Raw genomic sequence first — 17,951 nt, 5'->3', positions numbered from 1 at the left:
TTAACAATTTTCCTTTCAGTATTTTCCTTTTTAGGTTTAACAATTACTTATAAAAATTTTTAGTATCTATGTTGTTTTAATCAACTGTACATTATATTTTATACCAAAAATTAGTTGTAATAACTCAATCCAGAAGAATTTCTAAAAAACTCTTAGAATCTTTGGTCACAGGAAATTATTTCAATTCCGATTTCTAAATATATATTTGTGGCAGAGAAGTATGATAAGGTGAGCGATAAAAAACTTGCAACCGTAAAAAATGCTGCATTAGCAAAAACAATTCTGTAGGGGGAATGGAATGAAAATATAGGCTCAAAGAGAAAAGGAACAACCTAAAATTTCCAACTGTTAAAGAGTAGGTTGTGGGTTTTGTTTTTTTGTTTTTAAATAGATGAGAGTATTAAATCACTGCTGTGTCTGGATTTCATAAGATGTACTTTAAAGGGTCATGGCAGTTTTATTTTAAAATGTAAATATTTACCAAATGCCAGAAATCACATCCCTCACAAGTCTTAAAACTTATGTGAAAAATATTAGATGTCAACTTAAAAATGTGCAAGATGGGATACATAATTTTTTAAAAATGGGGGAGGCGGCATACCTAGAGCAAAAGCCCTTTTGAACCCCAGCCTGAGGGCCCCTCCGGCCCCCTGCCTCCCACCTTCTCCTGGAGGGAAGGGTGGATGGAGGCCAAGATGGAGATGGCCCTGGTTGTGGCTCCCGGAGACTGCAGTGGGGGGGCGGGGAGCTGCTCTACATTTCCCTCCAGATTCCAGAACAGGAACGGGCCATGGCCTGCTGGGGGAGCTGGGCCTTTCCTTCACGCTGAATTTAAACTGCCTTCAGCTGGGGAGGAGGGGCAGCTATTGGCCTGGGCAAACGATAAGGGACAGACCTGCAGGCACAGGTGGAGAGGGAAAACCGGCCCCAGGCCAGGGTGAGAGCCTCTGCAAATGATGATGGACCCAGCCCAGCATCCTTGGCCCACAGCACACCTTCAAACCTGAGGGGAGGCCGCATTTCCACAGAGGCACAGTTTATTTCACAGACAGTGATGTTGTTTCTGAAGGGGAGGCTGAAGCCCAGGCTCAGGTGTGCGCTGAGGGATTAGTTCCAGTCACCTAAGACGTACTTTGGTTTCTGCTATTTCTACCCTACTCCTTCTCCCAGCCTGTCGTCCCCCAGGCGTCTCCTCCCCGTTCGTCCTACACCGTGTACCTGGTTGGTCTAAGCGTGTGTGGCTGCCCTGGCAACGTCTTCCTCCCCACCTGCCCCTCCCCAAGGCCCTGAATCGGTGGACTAGGCTGAGAAGAGGGCTCTCAGCAAAGGAGGCAGCATCCTTCCAAGGGTCCGAGGGGCAGGAGGATGGGGTGTAGGTGAGGCTTCTCTAAGTGAGAGTCCCTGGGACGAAGCCAGTGGAATGAATCTCTTACTCCAGCTGCTGTGCCTCCCTCCAACTGCAGAGGGCGCCACAGAACTTAGAGGCAGAAGGCAGGGGGTGGGACCAACCATCACCCGCCGCTGGTGGGAAGACCCTTGCCGTGAGTGGGGCAAAGGAGCCCCAGGTCTGTCATGAACTAGCTGTGTGACCTGGGGAGCCCCTCCCTGGCTCTGGGCCTCAGTTTCCTCATCTGTGAACAGGGAGACAGTGAGGATCCAGCCAGAGAGGCTGGTGTGGGCAACGCCTGAAGATCTGTGACCCACTCTCCCCCGGGGGTTCCCGTGACTTCTCGGCTCAGCTCCCTCTCGCACTGAGACTTGGGGTCCAGCTGGCCCTGGTTCCCGGGAGCCCCTCGTGCTGCTGCATAGCCTCCCTCCTGCCGGCCTGGAGAGCTGTCTCCCCCCTCCCTCTGTCCCCATCAGATCCTGCGCAGCCAGGAGAACCCAGAGAAAGGTGCTGGAGGAGGATGGGGAGGCCGCCCCGACGGTGGAGTGATGGGCGAGGTGAGGGTATGGAGGGCTCATACAGCGGCCGTCTGCTTGATGCTGTGGAAGCTGATCCGCGTGGGGGACGTGGGGATGGACACGGCCCGGGCCACGGGGACTCGGAGGGAGTGATGGTCCTGCCAGCGGTGCCACTTCTTCCTCACAGCCGAGCGCACCTGCGGGGGAGGAGGAGGCTCAACTGGGCCTGTGGAGGCCAATCCTGGGTCCCGGCCAGTCCTCTCCCCTGCTCCCTGCCCCTTGCAGGGCCATCAAGGGAGGCTGGGATGGCCCCCCCTGACTGCCACCCTCACATCCAGGGACCGGCTGTTTCCAAAAGCAGGGTCCTTCTCACCTCCTCTGCAGCCCTGACCTCCTCTACCTCCTGAAAGACCTGCATTGCTTACCACAGCACGCAGCTGAGATGGAGAGCTAGTCACTTCAAGACCTGACCGTCACTGGTGCTGTTCTATTCTCATTTGTATTGCAGTGGAAGAATTTTTTCTGCAAACTGGATCATGTCCCCCACATGCTAGCCTGGCACACGGTTGAACAGAATAACTGTTCCATAAGCATTCATTGTTTGCTTGCTTTAGTGGTTCCTTCTCTCCCTGCCCTCCAGCACATGCCGGTCTCCACTGTTGGACTTTCCTATCTGGGGTCTGCTTTAATTGACAGAGACCCAGGCATGCAGACCCCACCATTGCCCTGTGCACGGGCAGGTGAAGAGGACTCAGGATGGCACTGGCATTCGTCTGGGGTGTTTGGAAGCTCTCGGGCCCTGGGACGGTGTCTGCTCTTTGCCCCAGCACCCACTGTGTGTCCTCACCCGCCACAAGCCTGAGTGAACATCTCCCCCAAGTCCGCCGCGCTGGGATTCTGGGCCTTGTAAGCTAACCAAGCTTCACCAGAGCCTGGCTCCCTGGAGCCCACCCAAAGGCGTGTGGCCTTCTCTGCGGCGGTAGGGGACAGGAAGGGATGCGCTGGGGTCTTTCTGCTCCCTGGGTCCATAAAGGCCCGGATGCATGGCTCACACCTGACTTGCTCCTGGAAAGCGCACTCCTGTCATCACCTGTGTTCTGGCTTCCTTCTTCTGTGAGCCCCTGTGGCCTGGGCTCCTGCCCACCCAGCTCTCCGAGTGCAATGGGGAGAGTCAGTATATCGTTTCTGACCTGCAGAGTCAACCTTCTAAACTGGCTGGAGTCCCTCAGGCAGGATTCCTGTCTCCCCAAAGCTGGGTGGTTTCTCCACACTTCCCCTCCCTTCTCCAGAGCAGAGCTGAGCAGAGCCAGGGATGCCCAAAAGGCTGAGGGGCTCCCCTCAAACTTCCCTGGAGTGGGTTCTGAGGACAGGCCTCCCGGGCCTGGTGTCATACCTCTCCATTGAAGAAGCAGTAGAAGACAGACACAAAGAAACCCTGGGAAGGAAGAGGGAGAGGTCAGTGACCTGCTCAGGGAGCCACTCTGCCTGGGGGGTCGGGGGGTGGAGAGGGGACAGGATGACTGGGGGAACACTCTGACTCAGGACCCCGGAGGCTCAGAGCTGGGTAGGCACCCCCATCGTGGAGCAGGTGTACCGGGGTCCTCCACGAGTGACAGGCTGCCATGAGTCCTCAGAGCAGGGGCTGGGCCTGCAGGAGGTGCAGGCTAGGGTGACCCTGACCCAGTCGGGGGTGGGCCCGCCTGGGCCCTGGCGTGGGAGTGACGGGGCCAGGGCCTGGGTTCAGGGTGTGCACGTGCTTGTATTTCAGTGCATACGAACTGAACCATGCCAGCGAGGGCACGGGTGCCTGAGCACGCCAGGTCAGGGGCGCTCACTGTGGCCGCATCCCACTACGTGCCCCACCTGGAACGACTGCAGGAAGGAGTTGAAATAGATGAACACGATCTGTGACAGCTCGTCCTCCCCAGGGTTGACGAAGAAGAGCATGTAGGTGATGCCCAGAAGGGGCAAGAGAACCAGGGTGGCCTTCACCGCCTTCCTGGGGAGGGGGGGGAAGGGTGACAAGACCCATCTGAGCCCCTGAGGCAGGTGGGGCCTCACTCGCTGGCATTTCTTCTGGGAGCCTGAGCGAGGGCCCTGGGTGAGGACTCAGAGGGCCCTGCCCAGAGGCAGGGAAATGGCCCAGATGGCCTCCTCATTCCTCCCCTGCTGAGGGTCAAGGCACCCATCACTCACCTGTACTGGATCGTCTCCGATGTGGTGGATGCCCGTAACTTTGTCATTAGGATCCTGACGATGTTGAACAGAAATACAAAATTGATCTGGAGGGACAGGGGGCAGAGAGGGAAAAAGGAAGGACCACGAGGTGGGGATGAGCGGAGAGACAGCCGCCTCCCCTGGAACCCACTGAGAATCCACGTCCCACCCCACTCACCCCAGCACCTGCCTGGGGTCCCAAGGCCTCTGCGCCTCCCTCACCGGGGCAGGCAGGTACCCCACTTGCCGGGTCCCCTGTCACCTGAGGGCTCCAGAGCCTGCTTCTCCACACCCTGACCCGAGGGAGGAAAAGCAGCCTTGGAGGCAGTGCACAAGGGCGCAAAGGTCACTCCTTCCTGAGGCGCCTGGAGCTCTGCCCGGCCCGCCCCCGCTGCTGCTGCAGGGACCCCACTTGTCAACTGAGGGTCTCCCTGAGGCCCTTTGGACAGAGGACAGCCCTGCCCTGGTGGAGCAGACCCGGCCAGATGGAGTGATTAATAACTCACTTGCTGGGAGGAGTGATTAATCTCTCACCATTCATCCCCTGCACCCAGGAAATCTCTAGATTCTTCGCAGACACGCCTGAGGCAATGGAGATGAACAGGCTGCTGGGCTGACTCCAGCAGCTGGCTCCTGGAAGGGCCTCATTTATCTTCATTCTGGGCCTTCTCTCAGCATCGGAGCCTGCCGCTCCCAGCCTCTCCCCGGGAACTGCCCATGTGGCCTCCCGGGGCAGCCCTGTGCTGCATGGGGTCTCTGTGGGTGTGCAAGTGTCCTGTTAACCCGTGTCGGCTTGTCTGTGTGCCCGTGTGCTGCCCTCTCAGTGCTCCCCGTGGGTCTGTGCTCTGTGCTTGTGTGTTTGCCTTGGTGCGTTCCTGTGTGAGTGTGGACCTGGGGACACGGACACACCTGTCTCTCTCTTCATCCATCTCCAAGTGCGAGTAGACAGGAAAGTGAGTGTTGTATGCCTAACACCCTGGGGATCTCTCACAGGAGAGTACCCATGGGTCAGAAGGAGATACATATTAGCCCAGGGGTGTCTGCTGGCTCACGTGTGTGCACATGTCTGAGTATGTGCGTGTGTTTATGCACACACACACACACCCCTCCCAAGTACTGGTCCTGAGACTCCGTCATTTCTGGAGCCTCCTAAGTTCTGAGGCCTGGGGACACAGGCAGATATCACAGGACACACATCCCTGTGGCCTCTGGATCGCCCCTAAGCTTGAGGATGCTCTGGGGCCCTGGGGAGCTCCCTCCTCAGCCACGGCCTGCTGCTCCAGTGACCACAGCGGCACAGCCTGGTGAACCCAGGGTGAGGGGTGGTGGAAGCGTTCAGCCAGGGCTGCCCACGGCCTGCCGCACCTTGCCTCCTCTTAAGGCCTATCTAATTTCCAGCTCCTGGGTTTCTGGTCTATTCCCTTGGATCATGAGGTCACTTTAACACATAGACCGATCCTAATTTTCTCATACAAGTGATACAAAATACTTGACCTTTTCCAATTCTTCATGACTTCTGTGAGAATAGAGGTTGTTGGAGTCAAAATATATTCTCATTTCTTCTACATTTCCCTGCATTAAATCTTACTCACTAATCGTCCATAAACCCACTAACCAATTCACTCAGTTATCCACCCACTCTTATCCATCTATCCATCCACCCATTAATCCATCCATCCATCCAAATATTACTCAACCATCCATTCATTATTTTATCTACCCACCCACCCACTTATTTAATGTGTAACATCCATCCATCCATCTAAACATCTACTAAACATTCCATTCATCAGTTTATCTACCCACCCACCCACTCACCCACTCACTCAACAGGTAACGTACATACATCCACTAACCATCCAACCCCCCATCCATCTAGTCAACAAGCAATTGCTGAGCACCTCTGGGCTACAGGGCGCTGTTCCATGTGCTGAGGCAAGAGCAGGGACAGGGGCTGGTGTGGAGGGTCTGGGAGACAAGGCCTTATCCCCTCTGCTCACCCTAGGCAGGAGTTGGTCATGCTGCTCTCACCCCACCTCAGGCTGGTCTGTGCAGCCCCAAAGTCACTCTTTCCTTATGAGCTTGGTTCCCAGCCTCCCCCTTTACAGCATCTTCTCCACCTCACTTCACTGCAGGCACCCTCCTCCCTTCCCCAGGGAGCCGCTGACACCGCCCTCCCACCTGGTTTCCAAACCCTCCCTGTCTGCGCATGTGCAAAGGCGGGCAGGGAGGGAGGAAGGAGGACTGACATCTCTTCCTCCTTGGCTTCAGACACGGTTCCTCCTGTCCTTTAAACCCAGGCTGGGAGAGGTAAACCCAGCCCTTGGGGGTGTCCTCCGCTCCCCTCCAGCTCTGGGTACTGGGGTGCTGCCATCACATCTCAGCTCCCTCTCCCCACCTCTCCCAGCCTCAGCTTCCTGTAGCGCACATTCACCAAGTCCAGCGACATAGCTAGCCTGCTTGCCCACCTGGATCTGTGGAGCCTGGTGAGTCTCAAAGGCCCAAGTCCTGAGTCCTACTGCGTTCAGGGCCCTGGCTGGGCCGCAGAGAAAGCCCAGACAACTCACATCCCTGCTCACAAGGCCCCTGGACACCAGGGTTCTCCCACTAGAGTATGCACATCAAAGGCGCTTGTTCCAAATGCAGCTCTTGGACACACCCCAGAGATTCCCAGTGGCAGGTGGAGGCCCTGGGAGCTGCATTTGGAACAGGGGCAGCCGGGATATTGCTGGGGAAGACACCACCCGTGGAACAAAGAGCCAAGGCTTTCACCGGACAGACCTCATGTGCCACACATCATTCACCTGTAGCTGCAGGGGACAGTTCTCAGCTTGGGGCTTTCTCTGGTGCCAGGGGAGCTAGCTCAGCCTGAAAATGGGGAGAGGGGAGCTGGAAATGTGGGGATTCAAGGTCCCCAGGACAACCTCCACTGATGGGGCATGAAGCGTATGGGTAAGTAACCCAGCTTCCTGACTAGGGGTCAGTTCTGAGACTCTTCTACGTGTTGCCCCAGGGAAGCCTGCTCATCGCTTAACCTTTATTGGTTTCCTCCCTTCCTTGTCTTCTACTCCCACCCCTCGTTGTGTTTCCGGGGACCACATCCCACATGAACATCTGGCGCCAAGTCCTTGTCGCATGGCTCTAATTCCAGCTATTCCAATTGGCATCTGCGTGGCCTTGGGAAAATTACTTAATTAACCTTTCTGAGCTCTGCTTCCTTGTCCGTCCAGTGGGGATAGCCACGGAGCCTGTCTGGGAAGGTTGACACAGGTTCAAATACTCATGGAAAGCACTGAGCTCATGCCTTTCCCACGCCAACAACAGTGACAACAGCCTCCTGCAAACCCAGCCAGCCAACTCACTTCCCAGAACCCAGAAATGAGCACGGGTCTCTCAGACAGCTGTGGACCACTGGGGGAGGCCAGGGGTGGCAGGGTATCCAAAGGAAAGGATGGCGGGATCCAGTCTCAGCTCAGCTAGCTATTAGTGATGACCTTGGGCAGCTGTTTCATCTCCCAGGTTCTTAATCTGTGAAACGGGGAGCACCATCCCTACTTCCAGGCATCGAGGATGTGAGGATTGGAAGTAATAAAGACAGAGCTTCTGGAAGGGCTGAGCTTGGAACCTGGAAGCCCTGTCCATGCATATAGCTGGGTGTGGGCCGGGTCCAAAGGGAAAGACAAGCACGGGGCTCTTGGTGAGGGTGGAACCGAAGAAGGGGGCATGGAGAGGAGGCGGGAGTTGGGTATTGTCACTGGGCCTTCCAAGCCTGTCCCCCTTCTCTGTTCATTTCCTCACTGCTGTCCAACATCTTTGCAGAGGGGGCTCGCTTCCCACCCAAGCCAGCCTTCCTTGGCTGAGTCCCAGGCTCATCAGAAGCCCTCTCCCTCCAGGATGGGCTCTCAGCAGCTGGCAGGGAGGGGATGGGTCTCACGGGGTTTCCGTTCACACTGGTGGAGGGGGGAATCAGTGACTCATCGCATCTAGGACTCCAAGGACAATGATTCCCCCCTCTGACTGCTGACAAGGACTGGCTTCTATCTCTGAAATGAATGGAGCCCTGATGGTGGAATTTCAGGCAGTGGGTAAAAAAACCTTCCTAGTCATCTCCGGTTCATATACATCAAGGACACTCCAAAGATGGGGGGTCAAATGAATCCCTGAGGAAGTTACAAAAGGGAGGAGAGTAAGGAAATAAAAAGAGATAAAGAGTCATTGTCTCCATGGTAGACCAAAGAAACCCCCATTAGGCACCTGCTGTGTGCAAGAGCAGGGTCGTGCTCCCTCTCAAGCTTCCCACAGGGAGCAGGTGGCCCTTTAAGGAAGGTGGTACATACAGGAGCCTGAAATTAACAAGCCTGAAATAAGTCTTATGTAAGTGCCAATTTCTTATGGTGCTTTTTTGTATGTTTTTTTTTTTTTGTATGATATATAATGGGTTCGTTTTTCTTGCAGAATGCAGCCTCTACTTAAACTCTACCTTAATTAAAGCTTCTTGTGGTTTAGAGACAGGGCGGCAATTATACCCTAGATGTTAATACATTTGGCAAAGGGCGGGGAGCTGGATAAGGAATAATTGCTCATTACACTTCATTCGTCCCACTGCTCCAGGCTGGGGGCGGTGGGCTGGGCCCTGGAGGGGGTCGCTGCAGGTAGAAGGAGATGTAGGTCTGGGCTGAACAGAATCCCGTGGACCCTTCTCTTGCCACCAGCTGCCCCCTTGCCTGGCTTGTACCTGGCAAGGGGATGTCAGATGTCGGAGGCACTAGAAATCTGCCAGTCAGATTTTCTCCGCCCAGAGAAAGAACCTGAGGGCCAGAGAGGGGAGGGGGCTGCATCAGGGCATGGAGCGTGAGGAAGGGAGAGCCGGGAGCGGGATGCCAGGCAGCGGGGTAGTGCATACAGACTGCGTGCGGGGGGGCCGATCCAGACCCTGTCCCTCCCCAGCATCTCTGCTGGGTGGGTCCTCTGCTGTCCTCCTGGTGCCCAGCCCTGTCCCACTTCCCACTGAGGACCTACCAAGAGCACGAGGATGATGGGGCCCTGGTAGATGTAGTCCACCAGGTCGCCGGGCTCCTTGCCAAACCAGCACCTGCAAAGATGGAGTGGCTGTAAGTGGCCTGCTGAACCACAGCCCCGGGGACCACTGCAGCCTCGGGGCCAAGGTCCTCTGGCTTGACTCTTTCTGAGATCCAGTCTCCATGGCTGCTCCTTCCCCCGAAGCCTGGGTGGACAGCCGACCACCCTGGCTCATACCTGGGCTGCCTTTTGCCCTACATGGAGGGTCTGGTCTCCCCAGGCAGACTGAGGCAGGCCCTGGGTCTCCTTCTCCTCCTCCTTGCTCACTCACCCCATCCCAGGATGCTGGGCCCAGGGCTGGACATGCAGGAGGCTCATGAATGGAGAGCTGGGCTCCCCCTCGCTGGCCAGGGCCCAACCGCCTGTACCACCTGTTCCCGCATTGCTTGGAACCCGCCTATCCTCGTGCCAGGCACTCAGACGCACCAAGCAGCAGATGTGGAGGCGGGAACCTTCTCCTAGCCCGATCCCTGGCCTCATTCACCCAGGGAAGGAGGCTTGCTGCTATTAGAGGCTTGGTTATTCTTTGGGGATGCTGGGGGTGAAGAAGCTTCAGGGTCTGGGGGAAGGGCTGGCCCAGGACCCAGTCTGGCTCTGCCAGCAACTCCTACTGGACCTCAGAAAGGGCCCCAGAGACTTTAGGAAATTCTGTGTCTTCTGCAACTTCAGAGGTCAGCCAGTACACATTGCCTCAGGTAGGATTCTCCCCTGCAGCCTCCCAGCGCTGTTTTTTTTTTTCTTTGCTTGAACACCCCCTTTGATGGAAAGCTCACTACCTCTCAAAGCAGCCCTCTCACTCTTGGGCAGCTTTTATCGTTAGGAGCTCTTCCTAATGTTGGGCTCTTAGAACCCACGCCATTCCTGCCCCCTGCTCCCAAATCCCATCTGCTCTCTCCATCCTCAGAGACCCCTTGAATATTTGTATAGAGACTGACGTTCCTGTCCCCTCTTTTCTCAGCTGGTGGCACCCAACTTCCCCGCCGTTCCCTGGCTGACCTGCAGGCAGAATTGCCATCATCTGGGCTGAGGTTGAGTATTTCAAAGTCTCTAGTGCAGAGAGGGTCCCAGAGTGAAACACTGCACCCCAGGAAGAGACTGGGATGCCAGAATAAAACAAGCTTCCACTGGCCTGGCCCGGGCATCTGTGAGAGGCTCAATGCCACAGTTGGAGGTGCTCTGAGCTGAAAGCCTGGAGCCAGACTTGCCGCATCCAACTCCAGGAGGAGGCCTTACCAAAGGCTAAGCGGGTCGTGCATTGGGTGCTTAAAGGAACCACGATTCCTAACTCAATTCAACAAAGGTGACTTGACACCTATCACATGAGTACCTCTGGATGCCAAGGAAATTTTCTCAATTTAAGGACAATGGAAAAGTGAACTGTCCTGGCGTGGCTGCAATTCTTGCCCCGTGGCTGACCTGTCCTAACATCCCTCTGAGCCCCATGGCTGGCCTGTCCTTACTTACTGTTCATTCTCATAGTAGAGTTTGCCAATGGCCCAGGCAATGATGATGGGGCAGGGGACGCCTGAAAGAAGGACAGACACAGCTGCAGTGGACAGACAGATGGTCAGGAGCCCCTCTTGTAGAACACAGTGTGGGGGGGACCACAAAGGGCTAGGATCTTGTTTCCAATCATCTAATGGCAGGCCATCCATGACCTTGAGGGGCCCTGTCCCTAGACCCCTGCCCCCATCCCTCCCTCTCAGCCATTCCCTCCAAGCAGGTCAGAGAGATGAGGGGACAGCATGATTTTCTGAGATTTTTTTGATAGAGAAGTGGAACTGGCCAGCTTTTCTGTTGAAACCAGAGACAAAGGTCTTTGGATTGGCCATTCCAGGCAAGAAGAGGAAGGCTATTTGTGGACCGTCCTTTCAGAGGGACTATTTGCTTCTTCCTCTCCAGCATGGAGGGGAGTGGCTGCATCCTCGGACTGTCCTGGGGATGGTAGACAGGAATGTGGTCCCATCCTTGGACCCAAGATGAAGGGAGGTGACCCTGTCAGCAGTACCCTCTCCCCACTAGACCCTGCAGGTCCCCCCAGGACCCTCACACCATCCAATGAAGAGGAAGAGCCGCTTGCGCAGGCGATCGGTGGAGTAGGTCATGACGATGGCCGTGTGCAGGTAGCAGCCCTCCACGAACATCCAGAAGAAGTTAGTCACCACAAAGTAGTTGAAGCTGGTGGTGATGCAGCGGCACCAGACCTGCACGGGGCAGGCAGCAGTCAGTGGCTGCCTGGGGCCAAGGCCCAAGTGCACAGCTTGGGCGCTGATGGAGGGGAGGTCGTTTGAGTTGGGTCATGGACATGGCATTAAACGCCCTCGAATCTCATTCTGGGACGCTTCATCCTTTCTCTTTCACTTTTTCAGAAAGTGCCAGGCTCCCCTGGTACCAGGGGGTCTGACTTCTCCCCACTGTTTTCTAATCTCCTTTTTCATAAAAGAAAGAGGGAGTCTGGCTCTGAGTTTTCTGCAGGGAGAGGCTAGAATCGAACAGCACTGTCGTGTTTCACCGTCACTTTTTTTTGAGAGTCACCTTCAATTCACAGCGAGTCAGACTGGTTTCCATTTCGGGATGGACTATGAAATTTCATGTAGAAAAAAATTAGTGAGTCAATTAAAAGAAAATTGTTATTGAACTAGTATGGGGTCTGTGAAGGTGAGCTTTAGCGGTGGAGGTGATCCTCCCAAATCTCTGGGTTTAGGAGATTCTGGGCTTAGTGTGATCACAGCCATCTCTGGAGGGAGACTTCCTTACACCGGGACCTCTGGCAACTGGCCATACCTCTCTGAACCTCACTGTGCTGCAGAGAAAAGAATAATCCCACCTTGCAGGTTGGTTCAAGAAGATGGAGGTGGCAAAGGCAGGTGCCAAGAAATCAATGTTGGTGCCATTTGCCTTCTCAGCTGAGGGGAATTTGTCCCTGTCCCTCTGAGCAGGGCTACTACCCCTCCCTCAGGGGACAAGCCTGCCCAGAGCCACCGTGGGCCACGGCCAGGTCTGGCCTCAGGCCAGAGCTCTTCTCAGCTGATCCTACCTGGCCATCTTTCCCAGGGCACCCTCAGAGCTGAGGATGTGGGGATTGGTGGTTAGAGGAGCCCTGTGATGGGGAGCGGACTGTCCCCTTGGACAGCTCAGCGCCACTCTGTCCGGCTCTAACAGCCGGGCTGTCAGATAATCAATCAGCTGAGCTGATCACAGCCTCCGTGACTTTCCTCCATGGTCCCAGCCCTGATCTTGGGCCCCATGCGGCCATCTGTCTCCTCTGTTCTGAGAAAGTCCTGCTGAGGTGGAATGCGAAAGATCCCCTCCTCCCAATCTTGTTTTTTCTCCAAGTTAATGATGCCTTGTCAGTACAAGCCAACAATGGGCTGCAGGGCGCCCCAAACTGACTGAATTCCGTTGGTGCTGAGGCAGGGCTCAACATGGGGCCAAGTGAAGCGTCAAACCAGGCTGGGTGTGTGCTCAGGTCTAACCATCCAAAGACCATGTATTGAGCAGTCTCTAATGGTGGGCCAAAGAGCTCTGTGCACGGCTCCACTCTGGGCTCTGGTTTTATGACTTGGACACAGTACAACAGTGGTTGACACAAATCCACTGTGGGCAGCTAACGGGTTGGCCTGCTCAAGATCCTGGTGGCCCAGATGTAGAGGCATCATTACAGCGTCATCTAACCTCCCTGAGCCTCAGTTTCCATGTCTGTATAATGGGGGCGAAATCCCTACAGGTCTCTCATTGGAATGAATTGATCTAAAGCTCCATAGAGGTTAATTTCAGCCTCCTTTTCTCTAAGGAATCTTTGGGAGGTGCTGAAGTCACAAGATGGGGAGTGGAACAGGATAAACCAAAGTCTGGTGTCAGGTTTGTGCCGCTCCCCAGACCCCGGCCTGGAGCCCCATTCCCCCACCCCTGGCTCTGGAAGGACAATGATTGGGTGCAGGTGAGCTCAGGTTCGGGTCTGCACGCGAGGACTGGGCAAGAGAGATGGGGGCCCCTAGAGCCCAGAGCCCCCCAGGTCCGGCCCCAAACCTCTCCCCAGAGACCTCATTGCTCTCATGCACTTCATGGTCGATGAGCTGCAGCAGGAACCACATGACATTTCGCAGGATAAATGTGGTGATAAGGTTCCAGTGAATCACGTTCCGCAGACAGCGGATGCTCCTGTGGGAGGACCAGGTCAGGGGTCAGCCGGGACAGGCTGCACCTGGGCTCAGAGCTCAGTTGGGGCAGGGGTCAGGGGTCAGCTGGGCCTGCGCCCCCTGCCACCCCCTCCTCAGGCGAGGTAGAGGCTCAGCCTGGAGTGAAGGCAGGGCTGCACCAGGAGCCAAATTCCCATTCGTGGTGACCATGGTTGGGTCTCCCAGAGCTGGCTCCCTTTTTGCCTCCTGCATGCCTGCCAGCGGTCAGTGCCCAGGCACCTCCCTAAGCCCCTTTTGTCCGTTGGCTCCAGGGACCCCGGAGAGGAGCTGAAAATGGGAGAGGTGAAGGGGGGTGCCGTGGGAGGAGGGCAGAGAAAAAGCAGGGGCGGGGTGGACTCACCGCAGGGCCAGGAAAAGCAGGAAGGCAGCCACGAGGGCCGCCACAGACACGCAGTGGCCCAGGTAGTTGACAATGAGCGCGACGCGGTAGTGCAGGTCATACTTCCTCTGCTGGACAGACAGACAACGGACAGACAGAGGCCTGGGGCATGTGGAGGGTGGCCCAGGCACTCTAGCAATGGCCACCCTGTGCGTCCTGACCCTGGGGGCAGAAGAGGCTCCAAGGGTCACCACCACACCCGGCACCCAGAGCTCTCTCCTGTCGGCCCTGCGTGGCTCTTGGTATAAATGGCTGTGGTCAGGTGTCTCCTGTGCAATTGGAGGGCAGATTTGAACACAATGTATTCTGAGTTATGCCAGAGCTGTGGGTATGTAGATTCTATTTTCTTTTTAATTCTGGAGTGGGAGTTGCTACACCTGTGTTTCATCTCAGCTCACACCCTAATGGGCTGAGCTACTGAGGGTGCATTGATTTATATCTCTGGGACTCTGTTTTGATATCCGTACAATGGAGCCAACCCGTCCTCCTGTCTCAGAAGCAGCGACCTATGGCAGGTCTGGGGGTGCCTTGGGATCAGTCTGCCCCGGGTGCAGCAGTGAGGGGGTACCTTATCTGTAGACATTTTAAGAGCAATATTAAGACCAAATAAAATCAGTCCTCTTTTTACTATCACCACATGCTGGCAATTCTTAACAGAGGCAATGATAAAATACTCCTTCCTGCCAGGGCAGACTATCCCGCCACCCTATACCCACTTTGGTTTGCCACTGCTCAGAGGGGTTGTGAGATGAAGAGGTGAGGGCAGAGGGCAGGAGGGGACCTCTTTCTCTCCTTTATGACCCGTCCCACTTGTCACTCTTGTGGCCCTCACTGCAGACCCCCTTTGGCTCACATTTTGTAGAATCACTTTCTCAGGGCAGACAAGTGTTTTTCCTCTGAACTTGGACTTCTTTTGGGGAAAAGTTTCAGCCCCACTGGGGGCTGTAATGGGCAAAAGAGGAGAGGGATGGGGGTGGGATGTATCATTTGGGGTCAGGAATGAGGCGAAGCTTCAAGAGGAAGGAGGTTGGCACCGCAGATAACACGGAATCCAGCACCAGAGCAAGGGGGGCTGGTGAGGTCTGAGTGGGACCCAGCTTCCCGTGGGGACTGCCCTTCTGGGGGCTGCACTTGTTTCCATGTGGAGTCATAGAATCAGAATGCCAGATGGGGAAACTGAGGCCCAGAGGAGGAAGGAAGTCACACTGCCTGTTAGATGTTGGGGCAGTGGTTACAGGGTCATCCCCTTCTTGTGTCATGTGCCACCTTGCTGGTGTCCTCTGCCAGCTGAGCTCTCCTGAAGGTGGGCCTCCACGTCCCCTTCTCTACCCCACCACAATGTCACTGAGCACAGGGCAGGACATAGGGTGAGGGCAAGAGGTGCAAGAAAGGGGTGGGTGGGTGACACAGGACTGGTTCTGCCACCCTTGGCATCCTCTGTGCTCAATCTGAGTCCTACTACCTGTACAGGACCAGGGGTGAGGCAGGTGGGAGCCACTCACCTTATCATCCAAAATGGGCTCACACTGTGAGTAGTTGATCCGTGAGGCCCAGGTCCCATTCTCCAAGCACTCTCGGTAGGCATTCCCTACAAAAGATGCACCAAGAGGCGGGTCACTCCCCTCCTCAAGAACACTCCCTGGCTCCCTGGTGCCCACAGGATAAGGTCCCTATGTCTCAGCCTCTCTAGGCCGGGATACACGTCTGAACGTTCACGTGAAAGTCATTCATGTGAAAAGTGCACAAAAGCCTTACCACTCATGGTAGCTAAAAGGCATGATAAAACCCATTTTTGATACAATTTTTGACTAGCATTTTGTACACTTCCTTTAATTTTGTTTGAAACTGAACCCCACTGTGAGCCCTGGGATGTGGTTGAAGATTCACTGCTTTCAGCATGCCGAAGAGTTTCCATCCTAATCCCAATCATTTTATGCTCATGAGATCCATACTTTTCCCACCAGTATCGGCACTTCCACTTTCATCATAGTCACTATTTATACAGCAGGTGTTTGCCCTGTACCAGGTCCTCTTCTAACTGCTTTGTTTACACTCGTCCATTCAATCCTCAGGCAACCCCATGGAGTAGGTACTGAGATTAACCCATTTTACAGATGAGAAAACTGAGGCACAGGGAGATCAAGCAGCTTGCCAAGGATACAAAGATGAGAAGATCCAAACCCAGAAGGTCTGGCTTCAGGGTTTATGTTCCTAACCCCTAGGCTACTGAGTAGCGGTACAGGAATGACAGCAATATAGGAAAACAGGACTGTGCTGCTGACCTTGAGTTGCAGCTGCCTGGGAGACCACCATGTGATCTCTAAATGTTTGAGAACCTGGCTCTGTGTTAAAGTTGGAATGTGATGTGGGAAAAGACATTTCAGAGCATCAGTGTCTGATGTACTGAAGTGAGGGTTTTATTGAAGGGGGATGTACGAAGTTCAAGGAAGGCGCATATTTTCTTTAAATCCTAGCTTGACTGTCAAGATCTAGCTCCTAAGCCATGCTCTCCAGGTAGCCCACCATCACTTCCAGCCAGAGGAATGCCTAACACCTGATAACTCCAAAGCCCTCTGCCAGCCTCTGCTCTGCATTTCGCTGTCTTATGTACCCTACCACCCCCGCTTACTTACAAATTCTAAACGATCTATTGTTTGGGGATAATTTGTACCAGCGTTCTGCTCTCTGGCTAATGGGCAGTTGTTTGTGGATTTTTCTTTTGGGCTTACATTAGAATCACAATATAAAGCTAATTTTAAAAAAATAGCTCACAGAGCACAGAGTCACAGAGCTGAAGGGGGAACTTTAGATTGTTTTTGGAAGCAATGAGTTCTAAAATAATTAAGTTACTTTAAAAATCCACTTCCGCTGAGGTAACAGTGAGTTAAAAGCAATGGAGTTATGAAGGAGCACTTGCAGAAGAGCAGAAACAATGGGGGAGATTCTATTAGCCTAATTGTTTTTTTAATTTGGTGCTCTGAGCTTATAGATTTTTCAAATTCGGGATTTTTACTGGCCTATTCATGCCTCCTGGGCCTGTCACCTATCAGCGAGGCCTGCCTCTGGCAGGTCCCTGGCCCAAGTGTGAGTCAGTCAGGCCAATGCTGGTCTGACACCGACTCTGACCCCAATGTGAGGACACTAGCTCCTAGCCCCTGACCATGGCACCCAATTCCCCACTTGGGTTTTCTCCCTCTACAGGATTGTTTTACTACAGGTTGTATGTTAAGAGAAAGAAAGAAATGTTGTGTGTTAAGACAATTTGATGCATAGGGTCAGTGATGTTACTGAACTTAAGGACAGAGTATGGGGTGAAGCCAACGGGACCAATGTAAAGGCATTTTGGGAGGGTGGGTGATTTTGTAAAATGAACAGTCCCTCCCTGATGGGGATTTAGAGTCCTTCTCAACAGGCCTGTGTGAGGGGAGACAGACCCTGATCCTGGCTATGGTTCAAAGGGCAGAAAAATTTATCTTCTGTGAATGTGTTCCTAGATGTTATCTAGCTTTTCTGAAGTCAGTGCTAAGGTCCTTCCTCCAGGAAGGCCTCTTTGATTGCTTGCATCTCACGAGTCTCTTTCTCCTGAGCCTCCCAATGCCCCCAACCCTCTCAGTCCTGACAGCCTGAGCCCCACATTCCAGCCCTTGCTCATGACCTGGCCTCAGTTGTACAGGTGGGTGAGTCCGGTGTCTCAGATCAGTGTGGGGCTCCCTGAGGACAAGACCTCAGAATACTCATCTCCCAAGTATGATATCTTGTGGTGGTACTGACCATGGGGCGGGCTTGTGGAAAGGAGGGGGTCAGGATAGAGATGCTGCAGATCTGAGACCTTTCTGGTCCCTCACATCAATGCCCCTGGGGTACCAAACTCTGTGGATTCTGTCTCCTCTTTCTTTTTCCGGAGTCCATTCCTCTCCTGCCCACCCTTCCACCCACTCTCTAGTCACCTTGCACTGGCACAACACCCTCCTATCTTGCCTCCTGGCTTCATCTCTTACCCCCCTCGACTCTCTATCCTTTACCCCCACTGCCAGAGTGATCATGCTGATTTCTGAATAAAAGCCATCAGCAGCTTTTTATTGCTCTTGGGAATAAAGTCCAACTTTCTTGGTGTGCTATTCAAGGTCCTTGGCACCCGGGCCCCAGCCGAACTTTCCTGACCCATCTCTACC

General features: G+C 54.3%; 1 protein-coding gene across 4 annotated transcripts in view; it reads right to left on the bottom strand.

Moving 5' to 3' along the window:
* Positions 1-494: 494 nt before the first annotated feature.
* Positions 495-17,951, bottom strand: part of CRHR2 (corticotropin releasing hormone receptor 2) — a 45,018-nt gene continuing 27,561 nt past the window's right edge. For 2 of the 4 annotated variants that reach the window (XM_007175250.2, XM_007175252.3), the window contains 10 exons: positions 15,282-15,367; positions 13,741-13,850; positions 13,245-13,362; positions 11,252-11,405; positions 10,666-10,726; positions 9,142-9,214; positions 4,102-4,187; positions 3,769-3,904; positions 3,299-3,340; positions 495-2,102 (listed from right to left, as the gene is read on the bottom strand). In XM_007175250.2, coding sequence (XP_007175312.2) covers positions 1,962-2,102; positions 3,299-3,340; positions 3,769-3,904; positions 4,102-4,187; positions 9,142-9,214; positions 10,666-10,726; positions 11,252-11,405; positions 13,245-13,362; positions 13,741-13,850; positions 15,282-15,367 — 1,007 coding nt within the window. In that variant the 3' untranslated portion in view covers positions 495-1,961. The remainder of the gene's footprint in view (positions 2,103-3,298; positions 3,341-3,768; positions 3,905-4,101; positions 4,188-9,141; positions 9,215-10,665; positions 10,727-11,251; positions 11,406-13,244; positions 13,363-13,740; positions 13,851-15,281; positions 15,368-17,951) is intronic. The other 2 variants (XM_007175253.3, XM_057550508.1) reach the window with 2 other exon arrangements.

Source organism: Balaenoptera acutorostrata, chromosome 7, assembly GCF_949987535.1.
Source record: "Balaenoptera acutorostrata chromosome 7, mBalAcu1.1, whole genome shotgun sequence".
In the NCBI taxonomy this organism is placed as follows: Eukaryota; Metazoa; Chordata; class Mammalia; order Artiodactyla; family Balaenopteridae; genus Balaenoptera; species Balaenoptera acutorostrata.
The sequence above is the reverse complement of the archived record's forward strand: the minus strand, read 5'-3'. Positions and strand labels throughout refer to the sequence as shown.